The 14,036-nt window shown below is 35.0% G+C and overlaps 1 protein-coding gene across 12 annotated transcripts in view; it reads left to right on the forward strand.

Annotated features, from left to right (window-relative positions):
• UNC5D (unc-5 netrin receptor D) overlaps positions 1-14,036 on the forward strand; it is a 789,424-nt gene that overhangs the window by 752,209 nt on the left and 23,179 nt on the right. For 11 of the 12 annotated variants that reach the window (XM_074208625.1, XM_074208642.1, XM_074208633.1 and 8 more), the window contains one exon: positions 4,541-4,719. In XM_074208625.1, the coding sequence (XP_074064726.1) occupies positions 4,541-4,719 (179 nt within the window). Of the gene's footprint in view, positions 1-4,540; positions 4,720-11,058; positions 11,547-14,036 lie in introns of those variants that run through there. The other variant, XM_074208673.1, reaches the window with a different exon arrangement.

Consider the following 14,036-nt stretch of genomic DNA (forward strand, 5'->3'; position numbering starts at 1 on the left):
TAACCCCATTTACCTTGCAAAAACTTTAAAAAAAAGTTGTAAAAAAAAAAAAAAGAAAGTTCCATCTCAGAGAACATCACCAAAATCAAACTAGATGATTTTGATTATGTTAAATTTAAAAAGCTTTTGTACAGTTAAAAACACTGTAACCAAGATCAAAAGAAATGTAGTAAATTGGGAAACAATCTTTACAACTAATGATTCTGACAAAGGACTCATTTCTAAAATATACAGAGAACTGAGTCATATTTTAAAAAAAAAGCCATTCCCCAATTGACAAATGGTCAAAGGATTTGCAAAGGCAATTTGCAGATGAGGAGATCAAAGCAATCCATAGCCATATGAAAAATTGCTCTAAATCATTAATTATTAGAGAAATGCAAATTAAAGTTTCTCTGAGGTACCCCCTCATACCTCTCAGACTGGCCAATATGACCAGAAATGATAATGATCATTGTTGGAAGGGTTGTGGGAAATCTGGGACACTATCACACTGTTGGTGGAGCTGTGAACTCATCCAACCTTTCTGGAGAGAAATTTGGAACTACGCCCAAAGGGCAACAAAAATGAGCATACCCTTTGATCCTGCAATACCACTACTGGGTCTATACCCTGAAGAGATGGTGAAAAAGGGTAAAAATATCACTTGTACAAAAATATTCATAGCAGCCCTGTTTGTGGTGGCAAAGAATTGGAAATCAAGTAAATGTCTTTCAATTGGGGAATGGCTTAGCAAACTGTGGTATATTTATGTCATGGAACACTATTGTTCTATTAGAAACCAGGAGGGCTGGGAATTCAGGGAAGCCTGGAGGGATTTGCATGAACTGACACTGAGTGAGATGAGCAAAACCAGAAAAACAGTGTACACCCTAACAGCAACATGGGGGCGATGTTCAACCTTGATGGACTTGCTTGTTCCATCAGTGCAACCATCAGGGACAATTTTGGGCTGTCTGCAATGGAGAACACCATCTGTATCCAGATAAAGAGCCATGGAGTTTGAACAAAGTTCAAGGAATATTCCCTTTAATTTAGGGAAAAAAACAAATATCTTATTGTCTGATGTTGTTATCTTGTATACTTTTTGTTTCTTCCTTAAGAATATGATTTCTCTCTCATCACACTCAGTTTGGATCAATGTACAACATGGAAACAAAGTAAAGACTGACAGATTGCTTTCTGTTGGGGGGGAGGGTAGTAAGATGGGGAAAAATTGTAAAACTCAAATAAAATCTTTAATTAAAAAAAAGAAAGTTCCATCTCCAAATATCTTCAGGAAGAGGAGGGAAGCTCTCCTAGATTTAGATGTTGCCCTACCTAAAGGAAGGGCCTGTATCAGATAGTGTCTCAAGGTCTATTCTATTCTGTGATCATTTGACAGTAGATGAATTCTCATAGATAAAAACTGTTTATCTCCCTCCCTCATCTTTCAACAAAACCAAGAAGGATTAAGGGATTATTTCCTCTAAACCTTTAATAAATAGTTTGGACAAAAAGGCAAAACAAAACTGGAATCACTAAGTCCCCAAGCTGGGGAAAAGACAGACTGCATTCTGTATGTGAAACTTTTTATCTTCCATCTTCTTTTCCTGGCTATTGAGATGACAGTAAATGGCTCACTTGCTAAAGGGCATGACACTCCTGTTTTAGAACCTTAGGTCATCAGCAACTTATGCAGACTAAAACAGTGATATACCACATGATGCCCCATTTACTATTCTACTTACAAGGAAGTTACCCTTGGGCAAAAACAATGTGAAACCCAGGTTTCTGAAGTTCTTCAAACAATACCAACAAACATGAGGATGATGTTGAGGATGAAGATATGAACAGGATTCACAGTTCTGTAGTACTTTAAAACTTAAAGAGCACTTTCCTTAAACCACTTTATGGGTTGCTTTAGATTTTATGGATGAGCAAACAAATTTAGAGAAATGGAATGACTTCTCTATAATAAAACAAAGTTGTTTGTCCTTCATTTTCAAAGAGGAACACTGTTATCATGAATGATCTTGACTTGTATGTGAATTGGATTTAAATGAAGTAGAGTAGCATAAAGTTATCAGCCTCACTCCTTCTTCCAGAGTCAATCAGGTTCAATGACAGAAAAAAAGTCAAGTTGATTAATGATGGGCCTAGGATTCAAAGACTGACTTCAGGATCTTCAGTGATTGAACACACTCTAAGGGTTCCACAGGGCCTGTTTCAACCATGGTCTTGATGGTTAGAAGTGTTAGAGATTTTTCTCATCTGCTCATTTGACTGGGGAACGTCTTCGAATGCTTGCAGTAGCTATTCCTCGAACTCACTGATATGTTTGGAAGTCTAACTTATCTGCTGAGGAGGTATATTATAGTGTGGCCATTGCTCATAGCTTCTTGGAGGCACACCAAGATGAAACAAATGAAAAAGTATCAGAGACTAGTCCATGTTCTCTAATTCTATTCTTCTGGACTTATTTTCTTCCAAAGGAGAATTCAAGGCTTCTTTGCTAAAGGTGCAGATACCACAGTACCATTAACTGCTTCTGTGGTTTACAACAAGACAAGAAGAATAAAAGATTTGCTTTGATAGGTCACAGTTTGCCTTAACTTTGAAACCACAAATATCAATATTCTATTATTTCTAATTTAGATAAATTTGGTAATTTAAGTAATTTACTTCCTTATGGCTTACCCCACATCCACTAACACCTTCCATCCTGTTAAATGAAATTATTTTCCAGGAAAAGCTAACATTTCAACTTGCTTTCATGCTTTAATATTCTTTAATGGGTAGAAGAAGTATTTGGTTTGTGTTTTAATAAGTAAAATTACGATAGACAAACTTCGTTATCAACTGGTGTCCCTTCAACATAAGTCTCTTGGTTAGTTTAGGAAAGCCAATTAAATTGACTGAGGACTACTGGTGAATTATACCCTTCAGAGTTAGCGATGACACTTAGTATTATAGATGGTAAACCAAACCCAAGGAATTCTTCTAAAGTTGTAGAGAAAAGGGGGGCACCTCCAAGCAATTTTTTTCATCCTTGTTCTTCAAATAATACTGCCAAAGAATCATCTTTTGGGGGGAAAGAAGTTTAAATGGGAATTTTACATGTTACAATTTCCTCTTCAAGCCAATTCAATCATGTGGCAAGTTTTCTTATCCCATCTCCAAAGGTGATGGAAGTAGGGGGATAATTTGACAAAATAGACTGAATACTTGGAGTTCCTCATTGCTTTACAATTCCCTCAGCTAACCAGGGTAGCAATTGCTTATCTCAGATGTGCAGGGCATGAAATCTACTCTTCCCTCTGCATATTTAATTTAAACAATCAGAAAATGTGATGTATCTACAGGATTCTTATTACCTGGTCCAGATGCTTTTTGGAATACATCATAAATGTTATATAAAGTGACTGGTGGCATCTCCATCCTTGTGCAATGAACTGATTTAAAATAGAAAAGTTTCTAAGTGAAAGCAGGAAGGAAGGCCACTCATCAAACTGCCATTAAAAGTCAGAAAGTTTTTTTTCTTTTTGTTTGCTCTGTGAATCCATAGTTATACATTTAAAAATGCATATTAATTGGTATTCATTCTCATGCAACCCAGTCTACTTTGTTCAGTTTCTGTTGCTAATTAATTCCACAAGGTCCCCAGGATCACACCATCCTGAGACTGGTGGTGGAGGTCAGACAAATTTCTGCCAGCAGTAGAACTTTAGCAAGAAGATATAGTTTTTTTTTTTAATAAGTACCTTAATAAAAGTAAATTTTTGATGCTTTACAGAAACATTTAAAGAAATATTTACTCCAAATATCTGTCCCACATACCTATGATAAATACTATATGTACCCAATTATTTTCAAATGTATAGGACTGGAAGAGCTTCAGTTCTTAGCTTTCAATATTTCTTTGAGTCGACATTTTAGATATATTAGGGACTTGAGAAAACATGTAGCTTATCATCTTTCCTATGATATTTATAATTATTTGAAAGGTCTTTCTATATTGAACCCTCCCAAAAGAGATATAAATCATAGGAACCTCTGTATGAAATGGGACCATCAAAGGGCATCATCACATTCCAGAAGTGATGGGATTTGAAAGTCACCACTATGAGACAACTCTCAATAGCCTGAGAGTAAAAATTCTGTAAAAATACCAGTGGAACTTATACCTTAATCATTAATTTTAAAAATCTGATTCTTCAGGAATCACCAAAAGAAGGAGAATAAGACTATGTCTAACTACAAATAGTCCCAGCAGAGAAAGGTGCTAACCTATTTTAGTATTTGATGAATTTATAACCAATTGGGACTATGGAGAACTTCTAGATTGAAGGAACCTAGATGATGTCAAGAGTAGTGGTAGATTTTTAGGAGTTATTTTTCTAGGCTCATTTTAAAGAAAAGGAACCACCTTCCATATTTTCAATGCAATTAAACAGTAAAATCTGCTAAGTGCATTTCCTCATGTGAATTGATTTTCTTGAAATTGTGGTGCTAACAGTTGGATCTGATCACAGTTTTCTTTTTTTTTTTATATTTGTAGAGTGAAAGAGAAACCATCACATTTTTTGCACAAGAGGACAACACATTTCCTGCACAGACTGGCCCCAAAGCCTTCAAAATCCCCTACTCCATCAGACAGAGGATATGTGCAACATTTGATACTCCCAGTGCCAAAGGCAAAGACTGGCAGATGTTAGCACAGAAAAACAGTATTAACAGGTAACAGTTTCTATCAAGGGGATTGAAATCTTTTAAAGGAGGGGAGGGGGAAAGCAGTGGAACTAGAGTGAGAAGTAAATGAAGAAGAGGTGGAAGGGAGACTATCACTGATTAGATTTCACTAGGGACAAGTAGATAGAGAAATAGAGTTCTGGGCTTGGAGTCAGGAAGACTCATCTTCCAGAGCTCAAATCTGGACTTAGAGCCTTACTAGCTGTGTGACCCTGGTCATATTATTTAATACTGTTTGCCTGTTTCCTCATCTGTTAAATGAGCTAGAGAAGGAAATGGTGAACCAATTCAATTTCTTTGCCAAAAAAAACCCAAATGAGATCTTGAAAGTTGGACAGAACTCTAAATGACTGAACAACAACCACTTCAATACATCCTCTTAGCAGATATTTTAATGAAGTTACCATTAATGTATTTTCCTATTATCTTTTCTTTTTTTTCTCATGGAATCAAAATGGATCACAATTCTAATATTCTACATTCTATTACCAATTTTACTCACTGAGCTATATATGCTAGATGATGAACATGGTATATTCTGACTGGATATGGTAAAATATAGGACCACATATTTAGAGTAAAATTGTCACCCATAGAACAGTACTAAAGATATGAGCCATCTATGTTCATCTCCTTCCTTCCATGCTCACTTTTTCAAGGAACACCTGCAATCTGAGGTGCATACCTATGCTGTAAGTAGTAAACAGTAAAAAGTCAAAAGTGGGGATTACAGAAACCCTCATTAAGAATTGTAGTACTCAGACCTAGAAGGCTGAATATGTAGGAATAAAACCAATATGAAGTCTAAGGCAAAAGAGAATTTAAGAAGTTAATTTGTTGCCATAAATTAAGAACTTTTATTTTGGGGGGAATGGGTAGAGAAGATTGGATGGTTTTGTTAACAGGCTGTATATTTACCTCATATTTTAAAAAAGTGATGAAATGATGAAGATATCAGAATGAATTATCTGATAACATTATATTTGTTTGCTGTTTCACATATCTAACTGAAAGGATTTTAAAATTAGGAAAGCTATTTGAAAATATAATGAATGAACAACTTATAGAGGTAATAAGTTCCCCATCACTAGAATTATTTGAACAAAGGTTAAATGTGGGTCACTTGTCAGGAATGCTAATGAGAGAAAGGGTTGGAAATATTGTTAGAATGCCAGATGCTTGCCAAAAAAGCTATTTTATGGAGAATTCACACAGGATAAGCACTCACAAGGGGGACAGGAGAAGTGATACTGGAACACCATGAAGGTCTCAATGAAGAACTTTAGAATTGATTGTACAGCATAAGGGACCCTGGCACAGGACCACCCAGCATGGCATGCCCTTATCAGTGAGGGTACTGCACCCTATGAGGAAGGTGGAATTGAAGCAGCTCAAAGGGAACGTAACATGTAAGGTTAGAATACTCATCCTAGGTGTTCACATGGACTTTTTGTATCTGATTTGTGGTAGAGCATTCCAAGCTCAAATTGGTCTGATCAGCCACATTAAGATACACTGTAATTTGTCTCAAACGTCTTTGATAATGAAGGACAAGAACCAATAAAAGAGGGAATTTTTGAGGTGATGTAAGAGGATTTTTTATTCTGTGAATTTGCAAAGTTTGAGAATATTTTTGAAAAAAAGAATTTTAAGTACAAAATTCTCTCCAAAATAAGATAACTGAAATAAAAAAATTATCAGTTTTTACAGAATCTTTTTCTTCTCTTGAGATTTTGATTCCAGTTTTCTCTTATGAGTCAAAAATCTCCCTCCTTTGCCATATGGTTGTTTTCTAGAAGAGTCCTATGCTTTAAAAAAATGAATTTTTTATAAACAATTCCAAATCTTTCCATTTTTTCTATGAAGGAGAGTCAAATTTTGCCAAGCGTGTTTATATTTTACTCTTCTTTAAAAGGAAAAATGGAAGAAAAGAAAGTTTAAATAAGAAACACTGACTAACGCATAACAGAGCCAAGGCTATAATTTGAGGGTAACAAACACAAAAGGAGAGTAGCAGACAGACCAGATGAAGAGGAAAGTGTTTTTCTATAGAATAAATGAAAATACATTTATTAAACACATTTTGGGAATTTAAGGAAGACAAATACCAACATAAAGACTAAAAAAAAAAAGACAGTCCCAATCATTCTTCTGTGTCATTACTTCCCAATTTTATCTGGGAAATCACAGAGAAGGTCAATGTAGTCATAGGATAATTGACTGACATGTCCTTTCTAGGAATGGCTATATTGATTTCATTACTGTTCTAAGGAAAGGGGAGAAAGTAAAAAAGCAGAGTTAGTAGAATGTATATTGTATATACTGTGGAAGGTCTAGAGGTATCTAACAATTATAAATGCATCAGTTAAATGTACAATATCTGATAGTAGGTGCTAAAGTGACAGGTGATAAAAATATTGAAAATAAAATAGGATTAAGAAATAATGAGACAGGAAGAGGAAAAAATATTATGAAATATTATACTCAAATGTAGTCCAATGTTTAGAATTAAGAATATACATTCAAAATTGTGATCTAGTTAATGTAAAATTAATCCACCCCTCCCCTATTCCCAGTTCAGCCCTGCTGAAGGACCATATGTCATGACTATTCTTACTAAAGTGTTGATAAATTAGATTAGATTACCTCAGGTTTCCATCAATTCATTTGATAAGACTTTATCAAGCATATATCTTGTGCCATGTACTTGAAATATAAAGATATAAAGGTTTATCTCTACCTACAAGGAATTTGGATTCTACTGAGGAGATGAAAATGTTTGTGTAATTATAATTGGAAAAATAAATAATTAAAAAAATTAAATAAAGTATTGTTGCCATCCCTCTAAGCACTGGTTAATCCTGTGCCAAACAGCTGATTTACCTGAGTTTTAGTCTTATATTTTTCCATAGGTTTTTTCCTTGTTTCTTTAATTAAAATATATTTTATTGATATATTCAAAAATAAGAAAAGAAAATGTATGTGCAATTTGTGTACAGAAAGATGTAATACAAGTCAAGAACTGATGAGATACAATCCTGAGAAAAATTCAGCAAAGGCAAAAATATAGTAGGAAAAAGTGAGGAGGTAGGAAATGTTTAGTTCAGTAACAACTAGTAATCAGACATGACTAGAACATTCAAAAAGAGAGAAAGAGAATGGCCTGGTCTCTTATTTCACTGGTGCAGGGAACTCCTTGGTGAAAAAATATCCACTACTGATGCAAGTTGACATCTTCTCAAAAACATTAAGTCTTCAAGAGTTGACTGCAGGACTCAGAAGTTAAGTTATTTGCTCAGGGTTACACTGACAGTATATTTCAGAGGTAGGACTTGAATCCAGGTCCTCTTTTTTTTCAAGGCTCTCTATATCCTGTCCTGCTTCTCACATATTTCTCAACTAAGGGGAGAGATGTGAAATAAATTTCAAAAGGCAGATGGATGCCAAGTCCTAGAAGATGTAAATGCCAGACTGAGCAATTTGTAATGTATTCCTTTGGAAATCAGAGGTAATTATAGATTTTTGATCAGAAGAATGATATAGATGAACCTAAACATTAGGAATATGAATCCAGCTGTGTGCTAAATGCACAAAATTGAAATCAATTGAAACAAAACAACAAAAAAGGTAGATTATAAAATAGAGAAGGCAACTATGCTAGCTGGTGGCAGTGGATAGAGTATTGGGCCTGGTGTCAGAAAGATTCAGCTTTCTCAGTTCAAATCTGGCCTTAGACACTTACTAGCTATTGATTCTGGATAAGTCACTTAATTCTATTTGCCTCAGTTTTCTTATTTGTAAAATGAGCCAACCACTCCAATATCTTTACCAAGAAAGTCCCAAATGGGGTCACAAAGAGATGACTAAGCAACAATAAAAGAGAAATAAGAAATCAAGAAAGCTTAAATGGCGGGGGGGGGGGGCTGGTATTATAAGTGTGAGAAAAACAGATGGATATGAGAGATAATGAGAGTTAGCAACAATAAACTTTGTACCTGATAGGATGTAGGTAGGAAAGGGGATGTTAAGGTGCAAAATAACTAAAGTTTTCAAGTTGAATGATTAGGAGAACAGTGTTTCTATTCACAGAAATATGGAAAATGGAAAGATAGACAGGTCTAGGGGACATATTCAGTTTGGACATGTTTAATTTGAGATTCTGGCAGGACATTCACTTGGAAATAGCAAGGAACCAATTGGAAATATTGAGAAATTGGGACTGGGTAGATATAGATTTATAAATACATTGTATTAATAATGGCAGCTCTCTAAATAATATTTCATAGATGCCTATGAGATCACAAAATAGAGGATATATGTTGTATATATATATATATATATATATATATATATATATATTAAGAGAGACAGACAAAGACATAGAAATTCAAAGAGAGAGGCACAAAAACAGAGAAAGAAGCAGCGAATCAGAAGAGAATAGAGGAGAACAAGAGAGAAGAAAAGAAAAAATGATCCTGAACAGAGTCTTATGTGATAACTACACTTAAGGATAGAAACAGGATAAAATTAATCATTGAAGGAGACTGAGAAAGAACTGTGGCACAAGTAGGAAGACAATCAAGAGAGATCAGCATCCTGGAAGCCAGGGAAGGAGGATATATGTAAGAAAAAGGGATAGACAACAGTGTTAAATGGAGAGACAACAGTGTTAAAAGTTATAAAAAGATCAAAGAGAATGCAAACTGAAAATTTTTGCAGTTGAAAATCATTAACAACCCTTAAGAAAATATTTCAATACAGTGGGGATATCAAAGACCAGACCATAAGGGCTTGGGAAAATTAGAAGCAAAAAATTGTTGACTATTTCTTCAAGAAGAATAACAATGAAAAGGAGAGATATAGGATGTTAACTTGAGAAGATAGTCATATCAAGGCAAGTTTATTATTTGTTCATTGTTCTATTTATTCATTCATTTATATAATAGCTATATGCATATGTTTATATACTTATTTTTAAATATGGGAGACACCTGATAACAGTTTCAATCAGTAAAGAAGGAGCATGTTAATATGGGAGCAGTATTGGTGAGAGATAGAGGTATGCTAGAGCTAGCTCATCTGGGCTGGTGAAAACCCATTGTCAAATTTTCAGTGTGAATATTTTTACCTCAGAGATTTGCAAACAATACAAATTAGGGCTTAATTTACTGTTTAATTGGTAATCTAGACTTAAGATGGAGAAAATGCTTTGAAGAAGCAAAAGAAAGAAAAAGGTTAGCCTTGAGAAGGCTTATGAGCTTTCACATACTCTGAAATTGGAACAAAGTAAGAGAGTGTAAAAGTTCAGGTGTCTCCCAATTCAGAAATTTTATGAATCCTAAGGCATTTCTCAGTATGTATAGTCATTAATATTGCTACATTCAAAATATATGTTTACAAACATATTTTATATATATATATATATATATATATGTATGTATGTATATATGTAGTCCTGATAATGCACTAGTCTTTTTCACAGACATGTTACCTCATTGTCCCTTGGAAAATTCAACCAGAGGCTAAATGACCACTTGTCAGGGATATAATAGAAGATTTGTATGCATTGGGTGAAATATGGGACTAGATGCCTTCTAAAGTTTCTTCCAACTCTAAGATGATATGCTAATTCTTCCTTTCCTTACCCTTTTGAGTCTCAGTCTACACATCTGTAAAATGAGGAGGTTGGACCATATGACCTCTTATGTCCCTTTCTGCTCTAAATCTCTGTTCCTATTATATCCTCCTCGGATCTATAAAACTGACTATAATTATGCCCTTACAGATTTCGATCTTTAAAACACCTGGAACATCTTCAGAAATAACTTGCTATAGTGCAAATTCCTATCATTTAACACATTTCTGAGGATTGGTCAGAAGTTAACTAAGAGTAGATACCTGTATAAATAAGTAGGACAGGATGAAAGTGTAAATATTTGGAGTTGAAGAGTGAGTCCAATAGCAGGGGTGGTGGAGATGGAGGGGAACAAGTGGGAAGGTCACTTAAAATGAGAGCCATGAGATAAATTTGTTCCTTAAGAAATTTGCCAAGGGCCAGGCCTACATTGTAATATATCTATTTGAAGGTCTGTAAGTTCTTCCTTGCAGAGAAATTTTTATGAGTTAACCTTTGTGACATGGAAAACTGACAATTCTTGAATATTAATACTGATGGGATAACAGAGAGGGTTTGACAGTCATAATCCATTGTAATGGGAGCAAGTGTAGAGTTCTATAACCTTTTCTCCACCAGAGTTTTATCCAGTGCCTCATCAGGAGCAAAATTGAATCATTTTAGGATCATTTCCTTTTATTCCCCCTCCCCAGCCTCCAGCTAAATATCAGTTAAGCAGCGAAATAGGCAAAAATTTGGAGAGCAGAGTCAAAAGAGAAAAATAAGAGAACCTGAAAAATTCAACACCTGGAAAACTGAGGTCAGTGAATTTTAATCAAAAGTAGCTACTAAACTAACTGACTTTGGATGACAAGGAGAGAGAGAGAGAGAGGGCGGAAAAAAAGAGAGAGAGAAATGGCTGGTTTCCATGTATCCTTTAGGTCTATAGTGACCAGTGACAATAGACATTTTTATTGTTGTTTATCTGGTTTGGCTGTGATTTTACCAAATGAATCCCCAGTTATTATTCTTTTAGCTGTAGGCTAGGAAAGATTCTAATTATTTAACAGCACCCCCCCAAAAAAAGTAGAGTAATGCACTCTGTGTGTGTCTAAGTCATTGCCAAAGTTGAGTCTTCCCAATGCCTTAGGGGAGAATTGAAGCTTAGAGGATATTACACAGTTAAATGACTCCCCGTGGAAAGAACAACTCAAGACCCTAATTAAGTATTCTATCTCAAGTCAAGTGAGCCAAGAATTTATGTAATGAAGGTTCCTCCTAATCAAAACAGGAAGACCCATGGCACCAAAGCACAGAATACTGGGGGGGGGGGGGGGATGTTTCAGGGTAGGGTTGTGGACTAGACTGTTAACTTCTCTGGAACTTGTTTTCTTCAACTATTATATAAATAATAATCCATTTCTTTACTAGAAATAGTGTTCAGTAGCTTTGATCTGGTCAGATCACTTCTGAAAAAGCATGTGAACTTCTGAACATCCTATTTTTGAATGGGCTTTGAGGTAGAATGAATTGCCTATAGTTCGAGGTTTAGAAGAAAAATAAGACTAATTCTACTTAGCTCAAAGAAGATATTCCTAAGAGCAATGAGTTCAATTTGCAGGGGGAAAAATAAAAAGATTTCAGCTCTATGCATCCCATCCACCTGTATTCTATGCAAATACCTCAACAGTTAGAGTTGCTATGGAGAAACAGATTGAATTGAGTTGGAAAAGCTTTTTTTTTAATTAGAGTTACCATAATAAGTAATAAGCTATCTCAGGAAGGACAGAGCTCCACATAACTACAGGGTTATTAATATGGCATTTATTAGAGATATTTTAGAAAGGCTTACTTGCACAGGCTGGGCAAGTTATCTACTAAGATTCATTCCAATTCTATATTTTGGGGGTATGAATCTCCTACCAAATCTGAGAATTTCTCAGCTCAAAAATCCAATTCCAATAAATCTATGAGTACCACACTGCTAAAGACAATGACTTATAAAACTTCATTCACTTTAAAAAGAAAAGTGAAAGCAGAAGTGTTAGTACCTAGAGTACAGGTTTCCATTTACTTACCACAAGGAAATATGCTTCCAGGGAAAGAAACTAAATATGTTAGTAAATCACATTCCATGTACCATGGTTATGAAGATTATCCCTGTTAGAAAGATGTCCCCTTCCTATCTAGTCCTCTTTTCTCCTTATGGTAAGGCAGCTTACAGTACATCTGGGTTTGCTGCCAAACTATCCTTTTCTCTCATTCAGCAAGTATGCTTAGAACTGGATGAGTGCCTCAATAAGACAGTAGAACAGTCATTTGGGAAAGTTTATTGAAAAATGTAGTATTAGTGAAGTGGTGTTTCTCTAACTCAGTTTGATTGGAACATTTTAATGTATATATATTTCTTTATGTTATGAATATGTAGTTTCACTGACTTTAGTATGAAATACTTTTTCAAATCCCAAGAGTTTATCACTCCTCTGATTCAAATGATCATTAATATTGAGCTGTGAGCTTAGAGATTATCAAAGTTAAATAACTTCATAGAATTCTTTCTTGCCCTTACAACTTTTCATATATATATATATATATATATATATATATATATATATATATATATATGTGTGTGTGTGTGTGTGTGTGTGTGTGTATATATCCCATGTCTCAACTTATATACTCTAATTCCAACCCTCATCACTTCTCACCTCTCACCTAAACTACCATAACCTCCTATTTGATATTGATTCACATGATTCCACACATCAATCCATCTTCCACTCAGCTGCCAAAGTTATTCCTAAAGCACAGGTCTACCCTTGTTCCATACCCCACTATTCCTCAACAAATTCAAGTGACTCAGTTATCAAGAATCAAGTTCTCCACAACTTGGCCCCTTCCTTTATTTATAGTCTTAAATTCCATTCATCTCTACAGAATCTCTGAACCAAATATATTTGCTTGGTCTTTGATGTTCATTGAAGAAGATAATCTCCTTTTCTTTGCACTAGCTGTCACCCTTCCTCCCCCTCATTCCCCCAAGATACTTTCCCTCTTCTCCTCTGCATCTTTGCTTCCTTCCATAAAGATTCAGCTCAAATGTTACCTTCTAAAGGAAATCTTCACCCCTCCATTCTGTCCCTAGTTCCTAGTTCCTTCTACTTTAATTTTAACATCCAAATGTTTGTGTGTATGTGTGTGTGTGTGTGTGTGTGTGTGTGTGTGTGTGTGTGTGTATTATATATCTTATATAGAGAGCAGAAACTTTAGTATCTGTCTACTTCATTAGAATGTGAATTCTTTGAGGACAAGTATCCTTCCACAGGCCAATGTTTCTTTGTATCTTCAATACTTAGTATGATAATTGGCTCAGAGTAATCATTTAATAAATGTTTGTTGACAGTAGGTTCAAAGAGCCAGTACATATTTCAGACAGGGTCTGTATCTAACTCTTCCTAACTCAGGGTTCGTCACTCTGTGTGCTATGCTAGGAATTTGTGGAGATCTCATTTCTCTGTTATGTGATATCAATTATACATGCAGAACATATTCTCATTTTAGTCATGTTCCAAGAAACAAAGCACGAAAAATAAAGTAAAAAATGTTTGTTTCACTCTACGCTCAGAATTCAACAGTTCTTTCTCTGAATATGTATAGCTTTTTTTCTTCATGAGTCCTTTGGAACTGTCTT

Source organism: Macrotis lagotis, chromosome 1 (genome assembly GCF_037893015.1).
Source record: "Macrotis lagotis isolate mMagLag1 chromosome 1, bilby.v1.9.chrom.fasta, whole genome shotgun sequence".
Classification (NCBI taxonomy): domain Eukaryota; kingdom Metazoa; phylum Chordata; class Mammalia; order Peramelemorphia; family Peramelidae; genus Macrotis; species Macrotis lagotis.